Below are 26,499 nucleotides of genomic sequence, written 5' to 3' on the forward strand. Positions count from 1 at the left end.
GCTGAGGAGAATTCCTAGCTTCTTACAAGACTTCCGTGTCTTTCCTTCTTCCAACCTGCCGCAGGGTGGAGCTAGCCGGCCCCGCCCCCTCCCGGGAGAACACCTGGAGCAGCCCGCCCGCGCCGGCAGCCAGCCCCAGCCCCGCCCCCTCCCGGGAGAACACCTGGAGCAGCCCGCCCCAGCCCCGCCCCCTCCCAGGAGAACACCTGGAGCAGCCCGCCCGCGCCGGCAGCGAGCCCCAGCCCCAGCCTCAGCCCCGCCCTCTGCCGCGCGGTGGAGCTGGCCGGCCCCGCCCCCTCCCGGGAGAACACCTGGAGCAGCCCGCCCGCGCCGGCAGCCAGCCCCAGCCCCAGCCCCAGCCCCGCCCTCTGCCGCGCGGTGGAGCTGGCCGGCCCCGCCCCCTCCCGGGAGAACGCCTGGAGCAGCCCGCCCCAGCCCCGCCCTCGGGTCCTAGCGCGAGGAGCCCGCCCCCCCGCCCCGGGCTGTCCGCGGCCGCGCCGGACTCATCCTACCTTGTGGCCCGCACGAACAGTCTCCCGCCGCGGCCTACGCTGCGGCGCGGCCCTCTGGCCTCGGGAATTCAGCGGCGGGCCGAGGTCCGCCGCTCGACGAGGAGCCGGCGCGGCAGGCGGTGGGGAAGGCGGCCCGGACGGAGGCGCTCGGAGGGCCCCACCATGGCGGCTGCGGTGCGCGCCGCGGGCTGCCTGGCTGCGCTGCGCTGCGTGCCGGCGGGTGAGAGCCGGGACGCCGGGGGCGGGGGCTCTGAGCTGGGCGGCGGCGGGGGCCCGCCCGGGGCCTGCAGACGCCCAGGCGGACAGAAGCGGGAAGCCGCGGCCCCTGGGCCCTCGCGCCGGGCTCCTGTCCCGCCTGGCCGGCTGTGTGACCTCGCGCGCGTCGGCGCCCTCTCTGGGTCGCAGGGCCCGGGGCTGGGGAGTGAGGGTGGGCTGGACGCCGTCGAGGCCCCTTCTGGTTCACCAGTGCGCCCGTGTGCGCGCGGCCCAGAGGGCCGGGGAACTGCGAAGCCAGCGTCGCCTTCCCGGCGGGCCGACCCACAGGTTCATTCGGTGATGTCGATGTGGGGCTCGAGGCGGACGGCGGCCAGCGGAGCTCGAAAGGGAAAGAGGCCGTCCTGCGGCGAGAGTCGGGTGGGATTAGTGTTCGTCCTTTGAGAGTCCGGGCTGCTCAGTGCCCTCATCAAAAGGAGGGATGTTCCCGAAGTCAGTCGTTTTGCTGTGATTGCCCGCCCCCACCCCTTGTTGGTTGGTTGTGGCCGGAGGAAGGGCAGTGGGCTATCGTCCAGCATAACGTTTCTTTCTAGGAACCGCTTCATGATTGGCTTGGGCGCCTCTGTTCGCTGTGTTCTACCGTAAACCCGCAATCTAGCATTCCTCGTTCTGAAGTCCAAAGATCTCTAAAAACTGAAAAGTGTTTCTTTCTTTTTTTTTTTTTTTTTTTGGTGAGGAAGATCAGCCCTGAGCTAACATCTGTGCCCATCTTGCTCTATTTTGTATATGGGACGCCGCCGCAGCATGGCTTGATGAGCGGTTAGTAGGTCCACTCCTGGGATCCTGACCCCTGAACCCCGAACCCCGGCGGTGCCGCAGAAGCAGAGCGCGCGAGAACTTAACCATTATGCCCCTGGGCTGGCCCCTGAAAAGTTCTGTTTTGTGACTCATTTTGCTGGGAAACTTGACCAGAAATCATTTGATGGAAAATGTGACCAGAACGTTCTTTGCTTTTGTCCGTGTTGTGACCACGTTCTCCTTGATACAGGAATGTACCTAGCTTTTGTAGCTTTCCTGCCTGAGCTCTTAGGAGCGCCAGGGACTATGCTTTTTTCCCCCACTTCGTCTTCACAGTGCCTTTTTGAGATAGATGACTTTATTATTCCCATTTCACAGATGAGGGAGGTTGAGAAACTTGTCCAAGGTTAGACTGGGAGGACACCACCTGGCTCCAGAGCCAGTTTCTTTCTTTTTTTTTTTCTTTTTCTGGTGTATAAACTTTTTAAAATAGCTTTATTGGGATATAATTCACATGCTATGCAATTCATCCTCTTAAAGTGTACAGTTAGTGGTTTTTGGTATATTCACAGAGCTGTGCAATCATGTCCACAATCAGTTTTGGAACATTTTCATCACCCCAAAAAGAAACCTTGTACCCTTAGGCTATTGTCCCCCCAGCTCCCGTTGCCCCCAGCCCTAGGCAACCTCTAATTTACTTTCTATCTCTATAGTTTGCATGTTCTGGACATTTCGTATAAATGCCATCATATAATTTGTGGTCTTTTGTGACTGGCTTCTTTCACTTAGCATAATGTTTTCAAGACTCATCCATGTTGTAGGATTCAGTGCTTCATTCCTTTTTATGGCTGGATAATATTCTGTTGTATATATACTACACTACAGTTTGTTTATCTGTTTATCAGTTGTTGAACATTTCGGTTGTTTCTACCTCTTGGCCATTATGCCTAATGTTGCTATAAACGTTTGGGTGTAATGTTTTTGTGGGTACGTATATTTTCATCTCTTGTGTATATACCTGGGAGTGGAAATGCTGGACCAAATGGTAACTCCGTGTTTAACCTTTTGAGGAGCTGCTAGATTGTTTCTACAGTAGCTGCACTATTTTGCATTCACCAGCAATGCATGAATGTCCGTATTTCTCCACATCCTTGCCAGCACTTATTATCTGTCCCTTTGATTATAGTCATCCTAGTGGGTGTGAAGTGGTATCAATTTGTGGTTTCGATTTGCGTTTCTATGATGGCTAATGAGCATCTTGTGCTTATGGGCCATTTGTATATATTCTTTGGAGAAATATCTAGTCAAACATTTGCCCATTTTTCAATTGAGTTGTCTTATTAATGAATTGTAATAGTCCTTTATATAGTCTAGATACAAGTATCAGATACATGATTTGTTAAATTTTCTCGCATTCTGTATTATCTTTTCACTTTCTTGATAATGTCCTTTGAAGCACAAAAGTTTTAAATATTGATAAGCCTGATTTATCTATTTTTTGTTTTTGTTGCTTATGCCTTTAGTGTCGTATCTAAGAAACTATTGCCAAATCCAAGGTTATGATGATTTATCCTTATGTTTTTTTCTAAGAGTTTTATAGTTTTTGCTCTTACCTTTAGGCCTTTGATCCATTTTGAGTTAATTTTTATATATGGTGTGAAATAGGGCTCCAGCTTCATTCTTTTGCATGTGGATATTCAGTTGTCCCAGCACCATTTGTTGAAAAGATTATTTTTTCCCCATTGATTTGACCTGGTACTCTTTTCACAAATCAGTTGCTGGTAATTGCTATCAGAGCCTGTTCTGAAGCCCTGCATTGTGTGAAGTGGTGCACACTACAAATACAGCCTGGCGGTGCAGGGGCTCCAGAGGGAGTGGGGAGCAGAGTGCTGATGGAGCCTCTGGGAATCAGGGAGGCTTCACCAAGAGGCGATGTTTCACACAAACCAGGAGAACATGTGAGAGACGCAAAAGGATTCAAGAGCAGAGTGTGTTCAAAACTGACTAGAAATCTGGCGTGGCCGGGGGAGCGTGGAGGGGAGAGTGGTGGGAGATGAGGCTGATGTGGAAAGTTGGGGCCAATGTGCAGCCCTGGAGGCTGTGCTGAGGAGTTTTGACTTTGTTCTGCAGGCAGTAGGGAGCCAATGAATGATATATCAGGGCTGTGAAGTGACCAGACCTGTTATTTTAGAAAGGCCTCCCTGACAGCAGATGGTGACCTAGAGGGAGAGAGACCGGAAGCAGCGAGACCTATTAAGAGACTGTTGTTACCATGTGGCTGAGGATTGGTGAGGCCTGAACAAAGAAAGGGCAGTGAGACCATAGGAGAGGGTGTGGCTGACTGGTAGATTGATGTTTGAGGAGAATTTATAGGGCTTGGTAACTGGTTGGATGTGAGAGTGCGGGAGAAGCTGTGTCCATTACTTGGGCAAGTGGTCGTGGATCCCAGAAATTACTCCTTTACTTGTCTTGGTTCTTTTATTCTAGAGATAGTAATATTAATATAGGTGTTATTGTTTATAATCTTCCTTTTCATGCAGAAAAATATCTTAAATTTTTTTTTTTTTTTTAATTCACAGGTCATTTATTATCCAGGCAGCTTTACCTAAGCACCTTTCCGACAGCTTCCGTTTTCACGTTGAAGAATGTTCTCAGCAATGGTGAGATTCATTTATCAACCTTTTCTTATAAGGTCTAATGTTAGAGTACTTTCTATAGTTTTTAAAATGTAAATGAACAAAGCACATTCTTTATAATGGAAATGCATAGGGTCTAAAGAGTATTTTCAAACTTTTATGTTTACAATTGTTATAGTTTAAGGCTTTAAAAAATAACAGCTATGATTTATTGAGTAATTACCATGTGTCAGGCTTATAACATGTTATCCTGGTTAATCCTCACACCAGTTTTTGTGCAGGAGTTGTTATTCCCATTTTACAGATGATGAAGTGAGTCTCTCAGGTGACTTGCTCAAGATCACACAGACAGTAAATGGCAGGACTGGGTCCTGAGCTGTCGGGATACTGTCAGGATGCCTCCTTGAAATAGTCTTTGTAGAAGGCCTTTGCTCCTGCACCAGTGTAGCACAGGGCCCTCTCTTCAGTCACTCTCCAGAAAGGAAGGAAGCCAACACTTGCTGAGCCCATGTTCTGTTGTGGTCAGTTAAATCCTGCCTTTTCCACATAGACAGTGGTTAGGGCAGAATTGAAATCTTACTGTGTCCTTGAGTTTCTGGAACTCTGTGTGTTAGGCTTTACTTTTAGTCTTACTCCCTTTTATCTTGTTAACCCTACCTGTCAAAATGCCTTTATTCCTTGCTTTATACCTCTGCTGGAGTGGTCCAGCAGAGGCGTCTGGTGGACCTGGGCTCTTCTCTTTATTTGTTTATTCGTTGGTTGGGTGATTCATTCATTCATAAACTACTTACTGTGCCCTGTTCTGTGAGCCAGGCAGTGTCCCCAATCTGGGCTGATGTGGGGCCTAGAGAAGGCCTCAGTGAGGAAGGCCAGAGAGGATCGCTCTGCTGAGGGGATAGTCCCACTGAAGGCCCTGGTGGGGAAGAGCGCTGACTGGTGGAATAATGGCACAGTTCTCTGCTCCACCACTTTCTACCTTTGCAACCTGAGAGGTTGTCACCCCTCAGACCCTCAGTATTCTCATCTATAAAATGGGCTGGTAGTCCTTGCTTTAAAGATTGTTATATTATTTCTTAAAATATTGTTCTCCCACAGACTACTAAAAGGTTTATATCTTAAAACTAGTTACCTTTCCTACTCCTTCCCGTCTTCCAGTGACACTTTCCATTCTTTCAGCTGCCTTCTGGTTATATTTCTAAATAGATGGTGTACGTGGCTCTTTTCTCTCTTAACATTGTTATGCTAATTGAAGAGCTAAGTCTTATACCACTGTCCCTGCTTTTTCCCAACGTAGTGGTAAGCACAATTTTGATGGAGTCTGTGCACAGTGTTGTGATTATTAAGGCCGTGTATACATTTTTCACAGCTGAGCTAGGTAGTATTCTGTCATTACATTGCCTTTCTCCTGCAACATTTTCTTTCTTTTTCCTAGAATTAGTAATTGCCTTGTTTTTAAAAAAGTCGCTTAGTTTTCTTAGTACCTATTGCTCTGTTTTTCTAAATGTTGCAGCAAATTGGTCAGAAACTCCATTGACACGCAAAGCTTGCGTGTGGGTGCTGTTTCTGTAATCAGTGTTCCCGTTTCCTCGAGTCCACTGCTGCCTCTCGCCCCTGCTGTCTTCCTCACAGCACACCACCATCCGTGGAATTGATATGATGGCTGCCTCTTAAGACGCGGCTGTTTAAAAACATTTTTTTAAGTGATACATGCATATGGTTAAAAAAATTCCCCAAAACACAAAGGAAGCAAATCTCTCTTATCCAACCCCAGATGCATCAGTTTTCTTCCCCAGAGGCAACCACTGTTACCAGTTTCTTATATGTGCTTCGGTGTTAGTCTATAAAATATCTTCACGCCCCCCTCCTTGTTTTTTAAACATTAAGGGTAGAATGCTCTACTGTGCTGCACCTTGCTCTTCTAACCAGATCATTTACAGGTCTTTCCACACCAGTACACCGTCTGGCTGCATATAGCAGAGGGCGCCATTTGCCCAGAGCAGATAGTGCCCAGCATGGGGTCGTATAATGCAGCGCCGGCAACCCTGGTGTGGACAGATCTTCTTCTTCTTTTTTTTTTTTTTTTTTTTGTGAGGAAGATCAGCCCTGAGCTAACATTGCTGCTAATCCTCCTCTTTTTGCTGAGGAAGACCGGCTCTGAGCTAACATCTATTGCCAGTCCTCCTCCTTTTTTTCCCCCAAAGCCCCAGCAGGTATGTCATAGTTGCACATCCTTCTAGTTGCTGTATGTGGAACGCAGCCTCAGCATGGCCGGAGAAGCAGTGGGTCAGTGTGCGCCTGGGATCCGAACCCCGGGCCGCCAGCAGCAGAGCACGTGCACTTAACCACTAAGCCACAGGGCCGGCCCCAGGTCTACTTCTTGAGACAGCTAGGGCTATTGTGTGGATGAACTGTAACTTCCCTAACTAGGATGGCCATTTAGCTTATCAGTCCAAAGTTTTGTTTTATTTTTTAAAGAAAGACTGTCCTCAAAATATGATTCTTAAAAGTTCAGGATTTTAGTGACTTATTTTTATTAGTAACAATTAATTATTTGGTGCTGGCAGTGTTTCTCCACAGGCATGGAGCATCTAACTCAAAGTTTTATTCCATCTACCTACAGGCCCTTTGTCATATCTAGGAACCAGAGACAACAGTCGTTTCGCCAGCTTGACCCGTGCGCTACAGACACAGTGCTGTATTTCTACTCCCAGTAATTCGATGGGCCAACAGTATAGATCCTATAGTTTCTTCACTAAATGTACGTAGACTACCCACAAACTTCCCATTTCATGAAACAGGAAAATAAAAGGTGATTTTGTATCTTAATTTTTCTTCTTTTTCATCTTTTTCCTTAAATGAATTAACACTCAGTGATTCGTATATGATGTACTATTTCGATAAAAATGTTCCTTTGTGTACCTCCTAGAATTATCTCACGTGCTGCCTGTTGTATTTGTACTCTCCTCCAGGGAGCGCTAGTTTACTTTCATCTCCTCATTTGAGGCACCTGAGGCCTAAAGGGTATTGCATTGTGGCCCAAATCCCTGCTGATTTAGAGTCACACCAAGAACATACTCAAAGTCTTTTTTCAGTTGTGCTTCAGTTGGGGAGTTGGGATATCCAATTAGGAAAAGTTAATTATAAGTAGATGATGTTTTGCTAATATTACTCCTACTTATGATAGTATTTGAAAGAGTCCAATCTGAACTGAAATTAGCTTGTAATAAATGGAGGTGGAATTCACAACTCAGCATTAGGCAAATTAAAAGAAATGAGGCCTATAAAGCCAATTCATTTTAGACTATTTGGTAAATACAGAAAATCAAAAATAAGAAAATTGGGGCTGGCCCGGTGGTGCAGCGGTTAAGTATACGTGCTCTGCTTTGGCAGCCCGGCGTTCGCAGGTTTGGATCCTGGGTGTGCACCGATGCACCGCTTGTCAAGCTGTGCTGTGGTGGTGTCCCATATAAAGTAGAGGAAGATGGGCACGGATGTGAGCCCAGGGCTAATCTTCCTTAGCAAAAAGAGGAGGATTGGCATTGGATGTTAGCTCATCTTCCTCACCAAAAAAAAAAAATAAATCACCTATAATCCTACTACCCTGAAATACTGGGTTTGCCACTTTTTTCATGTAGAATATATTATATGTTTTTCCATGTTAGTACATAGCCTTCTCCAGTGCAGTGTTGCAGTGTTATGACTGTAGAGTGTCTCATCGTGTGGGGTCCAGATCCCTGTACTTTGGCAGTCTCGTGGTAACTAGGTCATTGTGTAGCAGTGGACCAGGTGGCAGGAAGGCCCTCTTTCCAGGTGGAAAGGGGACCAGGTGGCAGGGGATTACCAGTAACATAGGCTTAGTTGTGTTTGCGGATTGTGGTGCAAAGGAAAGCGAGGTGGGTAGATTTGGAGCCATTAGCCTCTTCTCTTGGTGCCCATAGCCCCAGTTTTTCCTTAGAGCTGACTTTGTACTTTGGGGGGGCTATATCCAATTTACAGGCCTTGGGAATTTTTAATAGTCTTTTCCCTGCACGAAAAGACCTTATCTCCAACTCTTGTTCTAGAGGTGCCCCTTGCCCTCTGAGACCCCGTCCCTGTACTTTTGTCCCACACCTGCCTCTGACTCTCCATTTGCCTACGTTCTTCCTCACTTACAGGAATCTGTACCCTTCTGAGTTTATTGCTCCCAAGTCACATTGAGATTAGCTTCAAGGGGGCAAACTCAGTTGAAACTAGTATGGGGCTAGTTTTTGCTGCTTCTACTTTGATTTTCTAAATCTCTTCTAAGAAATAAAAAATGTAAAATTTCAAAACTCATTGATTTCCTAAGAATATTTAACATTGTACTTGTAAATCTATCCCTCTGCCATAGAGGGTCCACCATTTAAATCCCTTGGATCCAAATTAGCAAGCAGTGTTATTTAGCGTGATTAAGAGAGAAATAGCTCAGTGTGTCAAATTGGATGCAGCAGTGGATTTTGTATATATCTATATGTGTGTGTGTGTGTATAAACATGAACTTTATTTTACATAACTGTGGTAGTTAATAGGTGTATATATTAACCTACCTACGCCTTTCCAGAAAACGACAGAAAAGGTTGAAATAATAGTAAAGGCTCACAATGTGATATATAAAGTAAAAAAACAGGATACAAAATTGTACGTATGGCATAATTTCAGTTTTGTTTAAAACAAAAAAATATATATATACAGTTATGAATGCAGGCATGAATAAAGAAAAAGATAAAATACACATTCTGATCTAACAGTGGTGATCAGATTATGATTATTTTTTATATTCTTCATACTGTCTGTATTTTCCAGATTTAAAAAAAAATAGCTGTTTCTTTTATAATCTGAAAAAAAGATTAAAACCATTTCTTATAGCATAATGGCATCCAAAAGTTGACATATGACTTGCTATCTTTTTCAAATGTACTTAGAAATTTTGTTTTCCTCGTATATAAAATACTAAACTAAACTCTTTAGTCTTTTACATCTTTGTCTCAATATCAAGTTCCTTTTAAAATGGCATTTAGTCTTAATGAGTGATTTGCTTGTTCTGCTTCTAAGTGAAGAACAACTCTATTGACCTCTTAATCTGCTGCCCGTTATAAGTGCTTTCATTGTGAACTTTTAAGTTTTTGATGGCATTTATAGATACCATCATTTTTAAGCAGTTAGTAAAGAAAATCAAATCTTTAGTGAGAGTTTAGCACATGGTGAGGTTGGTAATTTTATTTCCAACCTGTGGTTCTTTTAAGTGAATCAGTGTCAACCTAAAGTTTGAGTTTAACCCTTTGCTCTGATCAGGGATACACAAAGCAGCATGTGACATGGAATCTCACTTTTTTGAGCATTAGTTGTGAAGATCAGCTATAGTGATATGTGTATACTGAAAAATGGGATACTGTACAGATACTAAAAATATTATAAATCCAAAATATTTTTCTCTTTCCGTGTTATCTCCCCAGAGGATCAAGGTAAGGCCTTTCAGGAAGCAAGCAGGTAGAACTTTTAAACCCTAAGGGCTCATAAGAGAAGGAGAATGAAGATACTCATTTGTCTTCTAGAATGTGTGTAGTATTTCAGACATGTAGGTATATGTATCTTAGATTTTTGGCTAGTGCAACTAGTGTTGGCTAGCTGTGTGTGGCTCCGATTCTTTATTAAATAAATTGATAATGAAACAGAATATATGGTTATAAAATCAATTGGTGGTACTGCTAAAGCTGCAAGTCCTTGGGAAGACAGAATTGAAATCTAATAAATGATGGAAGTACAGCAATAAAATTAGTAGTGGTCAAAAGTAGAGAATGTGAATGTTCTACAAGTACAAAGGGGAAAATACTGACTGAAATGTGTGATAGAAAAAGATTTTGGAATCCTAGAAATTCACAAATGGACATAAGTCAGCAGTGTCAGGGTCTATACATAAAGTAAAAAAAGACAAGCATGATATCAGAAATACACGCACATGCAAGTATTAACTATCAGAACCCTATATACTCATTCTTTCCTGTGTATTCGTTAGACTTTAATTAGAGTTGAAGGTGAATTTGGGCGTCTGATTTTGAAGGATACACAGAGATGTTTAGGGCATTTACAGAAGAATAGAGCAAACCAAATTATTATTGTTTATGGGTTCAGATTGAAGTGTTGCTTTTTGTTTGGGCTAAGAAACCTGTATTTAGGAAGAATAGTTAATTGATTATCTTATTGGTTAAAATGGAGGCAAGAAGGCAGTGAAGAGACCTGTGCCATAGTTGATAAAATGTCTGGGAAACAAGCCTCCTGCTAAGTAAATGTGATGTAAATGTGGGCCATCTTTTGTGGAGGAAAGCTATATTCTTTGAAAGTAGTAGAACTGTCTCCTCTTGGGTTTTCCAAATGTGAACATATGATATGTGCAAAGGATGATTTAAGTTTGCTTTCATTGCCACAGTGATAAAAGTGAAGCTGGCCTCTTCTAGCCTTTTTTCTCCAATAGGAAACCGTAGATCATTGCTTGAAAAATTTTTTAAAAAGCCTGTTTCATTATAGTGACAGCAGATGAGCTGTGGAAAGGTGCTTTAGCAGAGACTGGTGCTGGAGCAAGGAAAGGAAGAGGCAAAAGAACCAAGAAAAAGAGAAGAAAGGATTTGAACAGGGGTCAGATCATTGGTGAAGGTAAGCTTATTTATAAAAACAGCTAGTGTGCTTTTTAATATTTTTTTCCCCAAAATTTTATAGCTATTTTATAAACTAGAAGCATTTCTCCTGAAGGGCACTAGGATCTGTGGTTTTAGAGTCCAACCAAATGGCTTACTTATTGCCCCATGATTTAGGGGGAGGGAAATCCTGTAGAAAGGGATTCATTCTTTCAGTTATTCATTCAGCAAGCCTAAGTGTCCTTGTGTGGCATCTGGTGTGACAGTCTCTGCCCTCAAAGAGCTTATGATTCAGTGACAGAAGATGGAATAAATGGAGAGTTGGCAAACTTTCTCTGCAGAGGGCCAGATAGTAAGTGTTTTCAGCTTTGTGAGCCACATGGTCTCTGTCACAACTATTCAGCTCTGCCATTGGGGCACAAAAACAGTCACAGACAATACACAATTGAATGGGCATAGCTGTGTTCTAATAAAACTTTATTTACAAAAACAAGTAGTGGGCCGGATTTGGTCCATGGGCTTTAGTTTGCCAACCCTGGGAACACATGATTGTTTATATTGTGTATTTTGAAGAATAAAAATAGTATAGTGTACTTGAATCGACATTTTGTACAGTGATTGCTAACAAATCATCTGTGATAGAACCAGCCTTCCGGACATAAAGCCAGCACCTCTCACTGCACTTCTAGCTGTTGCACGTTTACCTGGATGTTCTTCTCTAGGACTTACCTTGTGTCTTATTTTATTTTTTAACATTTTTTAAAATCATAGCAATCATGTATGTATTCCTTATCAGTAAAAATTCAGAGACTACAGAGGAACCTAAAGTCCCCCTTCATCCCCTTTCCATCTCCCCCAATCCCATTTGCCACCCCCAAGGAAACCACTGCTCTCATTTTGGTGTATCTCCTGAAAATTTTTAATGCTTTTATATACATAAATACCCTAAAAGAAATATATAATATCTTCTTTTTAGAAATAATTACATTATATGGTACATACTGTCTTATAATTTACCTTTTCACTCAATAACAGGTCTTGGAAATTGTTCCACATCAGAACCCATAGAGCTACCTCATTCTTTTAATTTAGTGCAGAATATTTCATAGGTGGATATGCCATATTTCATTTAACTATCCTAATGTTGCTGGACGTTTAGATTGTTTCCATTTTCTTCCTTTACAAACAACACTTCAGTGGACATCCTTGTCCAAGCACACATGTGCCTTGCACCTCTATGGGAATGTTTCTCTAGGTAATACCATGACGTGGAATTACCAGCTGTTAGGGTGGGTACATTTACAATTTTAATGGACAAGGCCATGTTACCTGCCAAGCGATTTATGTTATTTTAAGCTGCCACCAGCAGTATCACTATCTGTACACCCATTGCCTGGCATTTTAACACTCAAGAAATGAATAATTTTTAAAAATTCTTATTTATGTCTGTTTTTAAACCTTCAGGGCGTCATGGCTTCCTGTGGCCTGGTCTGAATGTCCCTCTTATGAAAAATGGAGCTGTGCAGACCATTGCCCAGAGAAGCAAGGAAGAGCAGGAGAAGGTGGAGGCTGATATGGTCCAGCAGAGACAGGAGTGGGACCGGAAGGGGAAGATGAAGGTTAAAAGGGAGCGAGGATGGAGTGGAAACACATGGGGAGGTGTCAGTCTCGGCGCCCCGGACCCTGGTCCCAACGGAGGTATCAGAGTCCTGGTTTTGCTTACCTCTGTGGCAGAATACTTGTAGTTTTAGAATTCTTTATTAGGATTTTATTTCCTCGTCTGTTTAGATTCCCTTTTTCCAGAAAAGGATTTGAGTATCATTGAAGTAACTCCACGTTATTATCCACCTGTATTTTATGGAACACTAGAGACCTATAACCAACAAGTATTCCACAAACAAGATGCAAAGCACTGGGTTCTGGCATCTTTATTGTGTAGCTTCTCAGAGCCTTAAATGTGGTGGTGTGCATTGTGGATCTATACAAGCCACCTACGGGATGCAGTTTCCCAAACACAGTTGGTCAGGGGGTGTCTATGGAGCAGCATAGCTTGGGAGTGCTGTCTCCATAACAGAAGATAAACCAACTGGATAGTTGTCATTAAGCCTCATAAAAGCACACATGAAATAACAATTGATAATGCTTATCAGGCCAAATTATAAAACAAAGTCCTCTCCCCTCTCCAAGTACATAAAGAAGTAAAAATCATCTGAAAAGTTCATTCTTGTCAATGAGTATGAGATGAGATAGACAAGAGTTTGGCTGCTTCCTTAAGTTTGGCTTAAAGAGGAGAGGAGACGAGATGGAGAGACTTAGGCAACATGCTTAAAACTGAGCAAAGTGCTTCAGTTGGGAGCATAAAGATATGGGAAGGAGAGAAAAAGACCCATAAACTCAGTCCCTAATGAGGGCCCAGATCCAGAGTTTAGATAAGTGGATTAACTCCTGACAGAAGAAAGGGCAGGGTACAGACTCAGGTGAGCCCCTGTTGTTGGTAGTGGAGGTGTGGGGGCGGGGCATGTGGGTGGTGTCTCTTCTGGTGACGTCATTCAGTCTGTGAGGAGGGGCTGGGGTCATCTGCTGAAAGTAGGATTGATGAGCACGGCCACCAGAATATTTTGATGAAAAGGTGTCTGGACTGGCTTCAAAATTATCCAGTGGAGTGGGAGTTGGACAGAGTTTGGAGGAAAGAAGATTGGCCATGAGTTGATAATTATTGAAGCTGGCTAATGGGTACATAAGCTTTCATTTTACTGTTCTCCCTATTTTTGTCTATGAGTGCAATTTTCTATAGTAAACAGTTAATAAAAGTGAAAGAACACAGAGAGTGTTCGAAATGGCTTCTGTGGTGAGTGGAGAGAGATCTAACTAAAGGACATGAAAGGCCAACACGCAGCAGGGAGGACTCACCTGAGTTGGAGACCATGGATTTTTAGTGGCCCAAGTGTGTACTCTGCTTTGACTTCTCTCCAGCAGCACCCAGCAGGCCAGGTGTGGCAGACAGCTGCATGGATTCAGGCCTGGATAGTGTGGTGGAGAGAGAAAAGGGTGAGGGAGTTGAGGACATTCACAAGATCTGGTGGAGGTGATGGACTGTGGTGTCCTGGCTGAGTGGGAGAGGCTGTGAAGAGCAGAGGGCGTGAGAGATAAGGGGAAAACAGTGGTCAAGAGTCTGGAGGTGCTGGGGAGCTCCAAGAACCATTGTCTTGGGAGTCATTGAGTGAGAGAGCCGGGGGGTTGGGAGGATGCAGTGAGGGAGATGGTGGCTGAGCTGGTGAATTCAGTGGTGGAGCAGTCTCTGGAGATGGTGGAGGACCAGGGCGTGGCCTTGGGAGCGGCACCAAAAGATCTGAGATTCTTTCTCACTTAAAAGTCGGTGATGGAGCCTGTGTTCAAAAGTGCTTTCACACACTAACTCTACAGACACATTTACCTGTATGCCTGTTTCTTCTCTCCCTACAGAAACATATGACGATTTTGATACCAGGATTCTTGAGGTAGGCGTGCTGCATTAAATACCCAGTTAAGCCTTTGGAGAAGTTGGGGTGGGTGGAGTGGGGATAGGGCAAGAGGAACTATGAGGGAATGCTTTGATGCATGAATGCATGACTTTTTCTGAGACACAGAGCTGATTTGAGTAAGTAAATAATGGAACTTGAATGTCAGTGATTTGATATTGGCTTTCCTGTCTGCCCCCCTTTGTGGGGGCTACCAGTTGAGGTCCCAGGACAAGGCAACTTCAGTGGCATTGTCGGTAACAGAATTTGGAGATTAAGTTTCCTCCTTCCTAAAGCTAAGGTAGCATTAGCAATCTGTCCTTGAATTATACACCAGCTGTATGTGGCACTCAATGCAGGGAGCAGAGCCTGAGAGGAGCCGTGGGGTGGGGGTGGGAAGCTTGGAGTTGCTGTGAATGTCCAGCTCTTGATGGGAAATGACCTGCTGGGCTGCTTGCAGGCACAGGAATGTGGTGAGTTTAATCACTCTCTCCAGGGCATTCCCTAAAAGAGTCAACTTCCCTTTGAGCTAGTGCTGCACACTGGGTGTTAAATACCATAAGGAATGACGATTTATTGAGTTCGTGATTGAGTATGTATATTGTTTCTTCAATGTCAGTTGCATCATAGAATTTAACATCTGGTCACCAGTGTTTTCTGTCTTTGGTCCCAGTTTGTACCTTTTGGAAGTTAATTCCTTTGAAGCATCCTGTGTGTGTGGTGGTTTCCTGTCAGGTCGTCCACAGGGTGGACGGGAGCTCCCGTTTCCTTTAACCCATTTTATGGGAAAGGGGCTGCCAGATAAGCAGATTAGTTCACAGTTTCATAGTTCCTGCCCTTTTAAATATGCCCACAAATGCAGATTTCCTGTAGTTCATAATAAGCAGACATTTCCAGATTTTCTGTTCTCAGTTGAGCCTAGTCCTAAGCACAGGGATCCAGTCCTATGCTAATTCTTTCTGTAGCCTGCGTTTTATCATTTCTAAGTACACATTTTTTCATATTTTAACATCTCTGATATTGAGTATGTCTTATAGTCAATCAGTTATAAACCATGTCAAAGTATAATAAGCAACTATTTTTCTTTCTTGCGGTACATTCATTAAAATAGGGTATGTTGAGTTGTACAGTTTCAGGTCCCTTTAAAAGTTACCTCAGTGGAACCTTCTAACAACCCTGTGAAAGAGGAGGAGAAAGTCTTGTTTCCTTTTTGCTCCTGAGGAAACAGTCCCCAGAGAGGTTCCTTTGGAGAAAGTTTGCGTTTGTGCTCGTGGACTTGGAGGATGATGTACGATTCAGCACGTGTGCTTGTGTAAGGAGGTCACCCCAATTTTCTACTCCAGAATGTTATTAAGGTGTAATATTTATGAAACACCTTGTGTTTTAGGTCAGAAATGTTTTCAATATGACAGCAAAAGAGGGAAGGAAGAAATCAGTCCGCGTCCTGGTCGCTGTGGGGAACGGCAGAGGAGCCGCAGGTGAACGGGGTGTGATGGTACACGCGGTGCTGGTGGTGGTGGCAGAGGACAGGCGCGGCTGGGCTCGCCTGTGGGGTCTGCGCGTTCACGCTGCAGCCAGCCGTTTCCTCCTAATTAAACCTGTTAGTGGTTTGGGCTCACAAGCCTTGTGGTAAACCCATGAACTCCCTTAGAGGGAAAAGATCTTCCTACATCTGCCCTTTCCTGTGAGCACCATGGATACTTAAAAAGGCTTAAGACACTAATGTATTATGTATAATAGTGAAAAATTAGGGAGAAAAAACACTAAGTGTTCAACAATAGGGACATAGTTACAGAAAGAGTGTAGTCACACATTTGGATGTTCTGTAGCTCTTAAAGAATTATGGAAAATCACTTACAAAATAATGCTAAATTAAAATAAATGATTTCATAATCCCAATTTTTTTGTGTGTGTGTGTGTGAGGAAGATCAGCCCTGAGCTAGTAACATCCATGCCAATCTTCCTCTTTTTACTTGGGGAGACTGGCCTTGAGCTAACATCTATTGCCAATGCTCCTCCTTTTTTTTTTCCTTTTTTCTCCCCAAAGCCCCAGTAGATAGTTGTTTGTCATAGTTGCACATCGTTCTAGTTGCTGTATGTGGGATGCCACCTCAGCATGGCCAGACAAGTGGTGGGTTGGTGCGCGCCCGGGATCAGAACCCGGGCCGCCAGCAGCAGAGCACGTGCACTTAACTGCTAAGCCATGGAGCCGGCCCCCCAATTTTTGTTTTTTAAAAAAATATGTTAATATAAATGGAAAAGACTGGAAAGATACTCAATGAAAAGTTTAATAATGTTTACTCTAATTTGCCAATTGTTTACATTTTCTTCTGTATACTTTTCTATAAAGTTTCTATAGTGAACATCTGTTTTTCAAATGTATACGTGAATGTATAAGGGAAAGAAAACTGGAAAACTGTCTATTTAACCCATACTGACACTTTGAAAACAAGCAGTGTGTATGGATGGTATTTGCCAAAGGAAACCACTCTTTTTTTTTTTTTAAAGGAAGATTGGCCCTGAGCTAACATCTGTTGCCAATCTTCCTCTTTTTTTCCTTTTTTCTCCCCAAAGCCCTAGTAGATAGTTGTACGTCATAGTTGTACATCCTTCTAGTTGCTCTATGTGGGGCGCCACCTCATCATGACTTGATGAGTAGTATGTAGTTCCCTGCCCACGATCTGAACCAGTGAACCCTGAGCTGTCAAAGCAGAGCAGGCGAACTTAACCACTACGCCACCATGCCGGCCCCTGGGAAACCACTCTTAACAGTTACTTCTGTATCTTTCTTGAAATTCTGTATTCATATATCACCATATATCTTTTAAAAAATTGATACAAAGGGATCATATCATATCCATAATTTAGCACCTTGCTTTTCTTGCTTAGTATTATACTCAGAGATCTTTCTGTATCAGCATAAACAGATTCCCCTTCATTCTTTGTACTGATTGCATAATGTTCATTGTATGAATAAACGTAATTTTTGTAACATTTTCCCTATTGCTGAATATTTACATTGTTTCCAGGTTTTTACTGTTTATAAAAGATAATGAGCTTCTTGTACATGTAATTTGTGGTACTTTTGCAAGTATATCAATAGGGGAAATTTCTTGCTGAAATTACTACCTCAAAGTTCTATGCGTTTTAAATGTTGGTGAGTATTACCAGATTGCCCTCCTAAATGTTGCCTCAGTTTATCTTCATCTGGACCATCACATCCTTGCCGGCCCAGGATGTGATCAAACTGTGCTGACTGTCAATATGATATGGGAAACATATCTCTTAGTTCTGATTTGCATTTCTTTAATTATATGAATCTAGACACCATTTTACATGTTTATTGGCTGTTATCCTTTTTGAAATCTGTTCGTTCATGTGTTTTACCCATTTTTCTATTGGGCGATGGTTCTTCCTTATTGATTGGTATAAGCTCTTTGTAAGTTAAGAACATTAGCCCTTGGTCTGTTATGTACTTGACTTAGTTTTTAATTTTTTTCTATACAAAGTTTTAAATTCACAGAAGTTTTAAACCTTTGTATACCAAGTTTATCGGTCTTCAATCACTTCTGGTTTAGTGTCTTGCTTAGAAAGGCTTCATCTGAAGATTATAAATAAGTTCACCCATATTTTTGTCTTGGACCTTTATGGTTTAATTTGTTTTGTTTAAACTAGGGGTTGGAATCCTCAGCCCCTTTTGTCCCATGTTCTCAGATGTCTTGCATATCTCATGGAGCAGTATTGTCTTATGTTACTTTGCTGTGTATAATTTAAACATAAAATACATTCTTCAAAATAATAATGGTGACAGCAAATAATGGAAGCATTTCCATGGACTTGTGATAAACCTCGTTTCACAGGGTTAAGCATTTACAGACTCAAGAATCGTTGATTTTATTTCCTGGTTAATTGAAATCTGAACTGCATTTGAAAGTTCCAGGGAAATTGTGGTTTTACTCTATAGCAGTGTATGTTTTTTCCCAACCTTTCTGTTTATTTTAATCTATTTTCAAAAATGTTCAAAACCATTTACCTTATTAATTTAAATATTAATGGTTTGTTTTTTTAAATTGAGTATATTTGGTTTTATCTAGTGATTTATAAAGGTAATGTTATGCATCTAACCTTGGATTTCGTAGATACTTTCAGATGTAATATTTCCCAGCTGCCCCAATACAGAGAAGCAAATCTCTGTAGCCTCATGCTCTGTCATTTTTTTTGCACAGCAGGTTTCTTTGGGAAGAAGAAAAATGAAGCACGATGAAATATTGTAGGAGCTGAAACTTAAAATGTGGCAAAAGACATTATGTGCCAAATTTATGTCCCTTTTCATATTTTTGCTTTTTCTCTCAACAGGTTTTGCCATTGGGAAAGCCACTGATCGGGTGGATGCTTTCAGGAAAGTATGTACATTTTTCCTTTGTTGACAGTAAAAGATCAATAGGCTATGTGCTAGACACCTCAGAACCACAACAAAGATAAAAATAGGAAACCTCCCCTGAGGCTTACTGTCGAAAGGTTGCTTATCTTATAAAAAGCAGTTTTAGAAGTGCCTGTATTCTTTTGCATCATTTTTATCAGACATTTGATTGCGACAAGATTATGAGACAGCCGGGAAAGGTTGAACACTGACAGAACGTTGAAAGATACTGAGGAATTATTGTTAATTTTTTTAGGAGTGATAGTGACATTGTGCTTATGTTTTTATTAAATCCTTAGCTTTTAGAAGTATATACTGAAATTTTTGTGTTTGAAATTTTCTATAATAAAATATTTTATGAAAGATACTTTTTGAAATCTCTGAGAAAATGTAAATTCCAGCAATAGAGTCAAAACAAATATTTTCCTTCTTTCAGGCAAAGAACAAAGCAATTCACTATCTGCATTATATAGAACGATATGAAGACCATACGAGTGAGTGTTAGTCTTTTCTTTTAAAATTCACAGGATTACACTTGTTTCATTATGCAAGGCAGTATGTCTCTATACGTATGTTTGTGTTTCTCTGCTTGTTGCTGTGTTCTTACAAATAAATATATGAAGTGTAGAGACAAACTCTCTCTCCTGAGAAGATTCCTAATGAGTGAAATCAGAGTCTGTCCCTCGTCGTGGGCCAGTCTGTGCTGGCTGCCTCGGGTGATACGAGCTGCTTTGTGATATTTGCAAGGGCATCAAAACTACACCCCTAATCCTTCTTGTGTTTATGTGTTTTCCCTCCAGTATTCCACGATATTTCTTTAACATTTAAAAGGACGCATATCAAGATGAAGAAACAACCCAGAGGTAACTACAAAACTCATATTTGTTGAAGATAAAGCAGAGAAATCTCACAGTTCCATCGTGTCCTCTATTTTTGCTCACCTTTACTAGAAGTCCTTTTGAAAATACCAGAATCGAAAGGCCTAAGTTAGATTGAAGAAGGCTGAGGCTCTCAGGGAAATAAAAAGTAGTCAACCTACCCAGACTCCCGTGAGCACCAGCATGTTCCAGGGTAATTCCAGGCGGGAAGAGCACATTATGAAGAGGAAATAGCAGCTGAGTGAGGAGGTGGGCTTGGGTGAGTGGGAGCCTCAGTTCCTCCAGGAGACGTCATTGACGCTCTTAGATGGTTCTGTTCTTAGAGCTCATTCGGTTCCAGTCATTTCCTCTTATCATCGGGTATTTATTGACTGTCTTCTGTGAGCCAGGTGCTACGCTTAGTGTGCGGATGCAGAGATGGACTTTCCTCCTGTCCTGTGGGAGAGCAGGCCGGCAAGCAGGCAGTGTTCAGGGTCCCGGGGCTGTGGCAGTCATGCCCAGTGGACCTGGAGTGTAGAATCCTTGAACATTCTGATTTGCTTGTCACCTGTGGTTCCACAGTAAGACTGATTTCATATAACTCTAGATCTATCTTAAAAAGTTTTGATCGGAAGGAGATAAAACATATTTAAAATTTTTATGTCATAGCTTCTAGTATAGCTCTGCTAGAGCTATGGCCTAGAAACAAATCAAGAAAAAAAATCAACTACAGTACTGATTGTATTAGTAACTAGAGCTTGCCTTCTGCTTTAAAGTCATAATTGCCTGATAGAAACCACTTTATTTTATCATTAGAGGAAGTACTGAGCACTCAGACATCAAGGTCTAGACCTGCGCGGGGCCGTGTCATAGTTTCTGGCCTGAGAGGCTATTGAGCACTTGAGACGTGGCTACTGAGGTTGGCTGTAAGTGCCAAATACACAGCAGATTTCAAAGACTTAGTATGAAAAAAAGAATGCAAAATATCTCAAAAATATTATTATATGGATTACATGTTGAAATGATAATGTTTTGGACATTGGGTTAAGAAAATATATTACTAAAATTAATTGTATTTTTTTTGACTTTTTTGAATGCACCCATGAGAAAATTTAAAATTACACGTATGGCTTGCACATGTTTCTGTTGGACAGCGTTGGTTTAGATACATTTATCTGAATGATTTTTGAAAGACTGCTACAATTTTAATTTAATTTAATTGCAGAAGGTACCTTTTTTATCTTCCCTGTCATCTAATCAAAGCTATAGGTTATAGCTGTAGGTTGCTATATCGTTTAACCCATTTCCTGTGCATTGGGGTTAAACAGTCTGATTTTGAAGCTAAAACAGTATGATGAGTCATAGACAGCATTTCCTAAATTATGTTCCTGTGCATCACTCCTTCCATGAGGAGATACTAACAGGTGCTACCCCAAAAAGGGTGCCAAGTGGGAAACTGTATTAAGGAAAGTGGAAAAGGTGTTTGTACGTGTGTGTGAAGGTCACAGTCTTTGATGCACTAGTGTGCGTGTGAGTCTCCAGACAGGGACAGAGAATGCAACGTTCCCAGACTTACTAACCCTGGGACACTTCTGCCTTGTCTGCAGGACAGTCCTTAACTCCTCACACAGCACTGCGAGCACTTCCTGTATGACACACACACACACGCACGCACGCACGCACGCACACACACACACACCTCTCTCTCTCTCTCTCTCTCTCATTTGACTTTTATTAAACAAGTGTTCTTGGACACAGTCCCTGCCTGGAAGTCTTCACAATCAAAGTACAGTCCAATAATTGCCATAGGACTGTGCCCACTATTATATGGATGTTTGTGCAAAACAGTGGCTGCCAGTCATGGAGTGTGTCGTGTGGTCCAGTTGCTCTGCAGCACGCAGGCCTCCCCTCGGGAGCTCCCCACCAGCTCTGCTCAGTAGGTGTCGCAGGGAGGGGAGGACCTTGCCCAGGGTCATCCAGCAAGCAGTGGCAGGGTAGTCTGCCTCCCAGGCCCTTCCGAAGATCTGCCTTGCACTCCTCTGCATGTTCATGTCTCTCCAGGTCTGTGTGCATCTATACACATCTGTGGATGAATGCATGCATGGACACATGTTCTATATGTGTGTAACTCCACACACGGAGGAACAAACCAGCCTGTTGTTGCCTGTCTTAGCTACCCTCTGAAGTCCCCAGTTCTCACATGATCTGGCATAGGTATGCAGTCCACATTTAACTGGTCCTTTCAAGTAATAGGGACAGCTCTAGGTAAGAATATGTTATGTACTTGTATCCAAATACACTTTTCACACACATATATTGAATTACCATTAAAAATCGGAAACTAGAAAGCCAGTAATGTTTAACTTGTGGAGTAGATCTTCTGCCTTAAAGCAAGGAGGTGTGTGCTGAGTTTCATGTCTGACTAATCAAAATGTTAGAGTCTAAACTTGGGGCTGTTTTGTCTCTCTCACTCCCACCTGCATCTGCCAGGTACAGACCTAGGCTCTGGGGATACAGTAGAAACAATATCCAGCCCTCGGAGCCCACAGTCTACTGAAGGGGAAACATCGGATCAACAAGTTCCACTAAAGTGCCTGAAAGCAGCAATAGAGATGCTGTGTTTTGGGAGGAGGGGGTGGGGAGGATGCCACCTGCAATAGTGGGGTCAGAGAAAGCCACCCTGAGGAAGAGGTATTGAGTGAGACCTTGAGGGGAGAAGTAGCCATGCCGGGGAACAAGCCAGGGGAACCACCAAGTGCACGTCCTTGAGGTGGGAAAGCCAGCAGGGGGAGGGTGTGTCTCTGGATGAGGTCAGCGAGATGTCAGGTCATGGAGGGCTTTGTAGGCTGTGGAGATCTGTATTAATTATTTTACTTTAATTCAGAGAACAGCGGGAAGTGAAGGGCTTTAAACGGGGAGAGATGTATTGGGTTTGTGTATTTAAAGCTCTTCCTGGAGAAGGGATGGCAGGCAGACAAGAGTAGGGCAAGTGGCTGCAGGAGAGAGACCACCCAAGAACTAGAGGCCAGCAATCAGGTGGGACGGCCAGGCCAGCTTCTGGGATAAAGTCCAGGAGATGTGGTATTCCTGAAGCCCAAAGAGGAGTCTTTCCAGGAGGAAGTGGATGTCTCTGCCCAAATGCACCTGAGCAGTCAAGGAGGGTGAGAACAGGTGTGTCCCTCGATCCTCAGTTAACGTGGGCGTGGGGTGCCCAGAACTTTCAGGCATCTCTGTGAATCTTCATAACAGCCCTGTGTTTTTGCCCATGTGTTCAAGAAAATTATATATATTATTTCTTTAATCCTTATAACATCTCATTTAAATGTGTCATCAAGGAAGTTAAGTAAGTTGTCAGGGGTCACCCAGCTGGGAAGTGATGAAGCCAGAATGTGAAGCAGTGTCTCCTAAGCCCAGAGCCTGAAGAGGTGTGAAAGCCAGCAGGGTGACTGACTCCTCTTTTCCCTTTTCTAGGCTACGGCCTCCGCTGCCACCGGGCCATCATCACCATCTGCCGGCTCATTGGCATCAAAGACATGTATGCCAAGGTCTCAGGGTCCGTGAACATGCTCAACCTCACCCGGGGCCTCTTCCATGGGCTCTCCCGCCAGGTAACCCGTCCCTGGGGTGTGAAACAAGCTCTAGTTTGTACTTCAGTTGTGTGTGTTGAGACCACGATGTCCTGGGCGCCTGCTGGAGCTGCTCTCCTGGGGCCCCCTGAGGACTCGGACATTCTTTGCCGTCTGTGGCTGCACTGGGTTAGTTAACCCAACTGAAGAGCTAGTCCATGAAAATTAGCCTTTAGAAAATACTTCACGGGTGTTTTGAAGTTTCAAAATTAAGTATTTTTAAAGGCCAGTAATTACAATCTGTGTTTATTGTGAAAAGAATGCATGCTTGTTCTAGAACTCCAACAACACAGACATGTAAAGTGAAAGGAGAAGGTCCCTTTGCTAATTTAGTCCCTCCGGTTGGACCTGGGGTGAGGCCCCTGGAGCACCTCCACATAGGAAAGCTGTTTTCATAGAAGCACAGTCAGTCCTCACGTTATCTGCACTGGTCATTCAGACGGACGCCTGAGTTAGTAGGAACCACGAACATTAATGTGCCAGGGTATTTCTCCACGTGGATGGAGCCCTGGCCCTCTGCCCAGCTGGCCCCTCAGCCTGGGCTGGGCTTTCAGTCACTCCACTCCACAGCGGAGACGGAGGCCTGTGACTGCACGGGCACCTCCTCCCGGGCTGCCCTCCTACCTGCTCAGCAGGGGCGGCCTGTCCTTTGAAGGGATGAGGGGACCTTAGCAGAGCTGGACAAGCAGGAAGACAATCAGGCTCAAGAGACTCCACTTGCTGACCTCCGTTTGCTGAGGAATTTGACAGGCTTCCGACACTTAGTGCAAGGGCTGCTTCTGAATAAAATGATCCAGGGACTAATTTTACATGTCTCTGTTTAAAACAGGAAAATTAATTAAAAGAAAAAGAAAGCTTTGCTTAAAGGTCTTGTTTTGAACAGCTTTTTGTGTGTCTGTTTTGCTACTATTGAAAACATCCTTCAAAAGCACTTCTAAATCAAAACTTATTGCTAGAGGTGTAATTGTTTGATGTAAGTAAGGTATTGGTTCTAGATAGGTCATATTTATGATCATGTAGACTTGTTCTTTTATGTGATATTTTTGATTTATTTTAGCACTTTGAATGTTCTCATGTAATTACCATGTATCATCTCTTCTAAAATGCCATCATCTATAAAAAGTTGAATTATTTTAATGTGCCACTCAGAAAGAAAAAAATGCCACCAATATAAGCAACATACCATTGATTGTAAGACACACCAATTTAAATTATTTTATTTTGCTTTTACCAAACAGCTCATCTCTTTTCCAATTTCAAACATATGGAGAATTAGAGAGAAGAGTACAAGGTGGCCATAATGTCTGCAAACAGGAGATTGAACATCTCAGTATTTTAATGTTCTATCAATAACCATCTACTACATTTATTTGCCTGTTTCCAGACTTCACGGCTCCCTTCTCTAACGACTCCCCATGGCCCTCTCACCCAGTGTCAACAGTTAGCAGCTTGTGGCCAGTCTTGTTTCTCAATACCACCCCCACCCAGCCCCAGTTATTTTGAACCAAATCTCAGAAATCATTTTATTTCATCCATGAATATATCAGTATGTATCTCTAAAAGACAAGGATTAAAAAATACCCCACAATACTATTATCATATCTAAAAAATTAATAGTAATCCAGTGTATCATCAAATATGTAATCATTGTTCATAGAAATGTATCCATTGTCAGATTAAAAAAACATTTTTTACCCAATTTGTTTGAATCAGAATTCAGAAAGGGTCAATACATTGTAGTTTTTTGCTATGCCTTTTAAGTCACTTTTAATCTGTAGGTTCTCCTCTTCTTCTTCTTTTTTTTTTTTTTTTGCTGAGGAAGATTCACCCTGAGCTAATATCATGCCAGTCTTCCTCTTTTTTTTTTTTTTTTTTTTTTTTTTGCTGAGGAAGATCAGCCCTGTGCTAACTTCTGCCAATCCTCCTCTTTTTTTGCTGAGGAAGACTGGCCCTGGGTTAACATCTGTGCCGTCTTCTTCCACTTTATATGGGATGCCGCCACAGCATGGCTTGCCAAGCGGTACGTCAGTGCGTGCCCAGCTTCCGAACCGGCGAACCCCGGGCCGCTGCAGCGGAGCGCGCGCACCCAACCGCTTGCACCACTGGGCTGGCCCCCCCCTCTTCTTTTCTTTCCTTATAGTTCTTTTGTTGAAGAAATCAGGTTGTTTGTGCTATAGTTTCCCAATCTGGTGCTGACTCAATTTCTGTTGGTCCTTAACATCTTCTCTCCCTGCGTGTCCTGTAAATTGGTAGCTAGAGCTGGCAGTTGGGGGCACAGCATGGCAGAGAATTGAGAGTGTTTGGAAGGCAAGAGAGCAGAGGCCAAGGCCCTTCCTCCATCCCAGGTTGGGGCGGGGAGATGGGGCTGAGATGATGACAGCTACGACTTAGTTTAGCCATAGTTTAGCCAGAAAAATACATTGCCCAGAATTAACTGAAATGGTATTAAGTCCCCTAAGTGGTCCAGTGCTTTCAGTGCTGACTTCCCTCTGGCTGGTGGAAGTTCCTGCTCTTTATGTTCGAGATGTACCTCAGAGACCTCACCTGGTGTTCTCAACTTGGTATTGCGCAGGAAACCCATCAACAGCTGGCTGATAAGAAGAGTCTCCATGTTGTGGAATTCCGGGAGGAGTGTGGCTCTCTGCCCATCGTGGTCGCCTCCCCCCTGGGCCCCTTGAGAAAGGATCCGGAGCCAGAAGACGAGGTTCCAGACATAAAATTGGACTGGGAAGATGTGAAGGCCGCACAGGGGATGAAGCGCTCTGTGTGGTCCGGTTTAAAGAGAGCCGCCACCTGAGCGTCCCTCTGGCCTCATGCAGTGCAGGGTCTGGTGCCGTCCAGCACCTGGAGGATGCGCAGCGCCACACCTTGGATCTCACCTTTGTTTTTAAAGGAAAGACCAACCTCAGCTTCTTCATTTGCAAGTAATAAATAATTATAGCTTTAATTTAGTGAGCACATGGTATATTCTGGTCACTCTGATAAGAACTTTACATACACACCTTAGTTCAAGGTGACTTTAAATATTCATTTAAACTAACAACAATAAATGAATTAGGGAGACAGGGCTTACAGTCTGACCTAATGAAAAATAACATGCCGTCAAGTTATAGCTACTTGACTCTAGTCACACAGCTAGAAAGTACAGGAAAACAGGCAAAACTTGTTCTTTTTGACTCTAGAAATTCTTTTTGTTAAACCTCTTTGCATGGATGTTTTAGTGGTTGCTCTAGGTGTTACACACGCGTCACTTACCACCAGTCTGCTGGTGTTGGCTTTTCCCAGTTCAAGGG

At 43.2% G+C, this 26,499-nt stretch overlaps 1 protein-coding gene across 1 annotated transcript; it reads left to right on the plus strand.

The window, feature by feature from the left end:
- Window positions 1-535: 535 nt before the first annotated feature.
- LOC131399930 (small ribosomal subunit protein uS5m) lies at window positions 536-26,153 on the plus strand. The gene is made up of 12 exons (XM_058534576.1): window positions 536-732; window positions 4,103-4,183; window positions 6,780-6,917; window positions 10,700-10,825; window positions 12,271-12,504; window positions 14,269-14,303; window positions 15,691-15,781; window positions 18,660-18,706; window positions 19,160-19,217; window positions 19,524-19,586; window positions 23,052-23,188; window positions 25,779-26,153. Exons 1-12 carry the CDS (start codon window positions 675-677, stop codon window positions 26,001-26,003), a joined length of 1,293 nt encoding a protein of 430 aa, XP_058390559.1. The 5' UTR covers window positions 536-674; the 3' UTR covers window positions 26,004-26,153.
- The last annotated feature ends 346 nt before the right edge of the window (window positions 26,154-26,499 follow it).

This window comes from Diceros bicornis, chromosome 40, assembly GCF_020826845.1.
Source record: "Diceros bicornis minor isolate mBicDic1 chromosome 40, mDicBic1.mat.cur, whole genome shotgun sequence".
Lineage (NCBI taxonomy): Eukaryota > Metazoa > Chordata > Mammalia > Perissodactyla > Rhinocerotidae > Diceros > Diceros bicornis.

Coding starts and splice junctions, on each gene's coding strand:
- LOC131399930 (XM_058534576.1), top strand. CDS start 675: ATGGCGGCTGCGGTGCGCGCCGCGGGCTGCCTGGCTGCGCTGCGCTGC. Junction 14,304..15,690: donor TTGATACCAGGATTCTTGAG/GTAGGCGTGCTG, acceptor CTTGTGTTTTAG/GTCAGAAATGTTTTCAATAT. Junction 19,218..19,523: donor ACGATATGAAGACCATACGA/GTGAGTGTTAGT, acceptor TTTTCCCTCCAG/TATTCCACGATATTTCTTTA.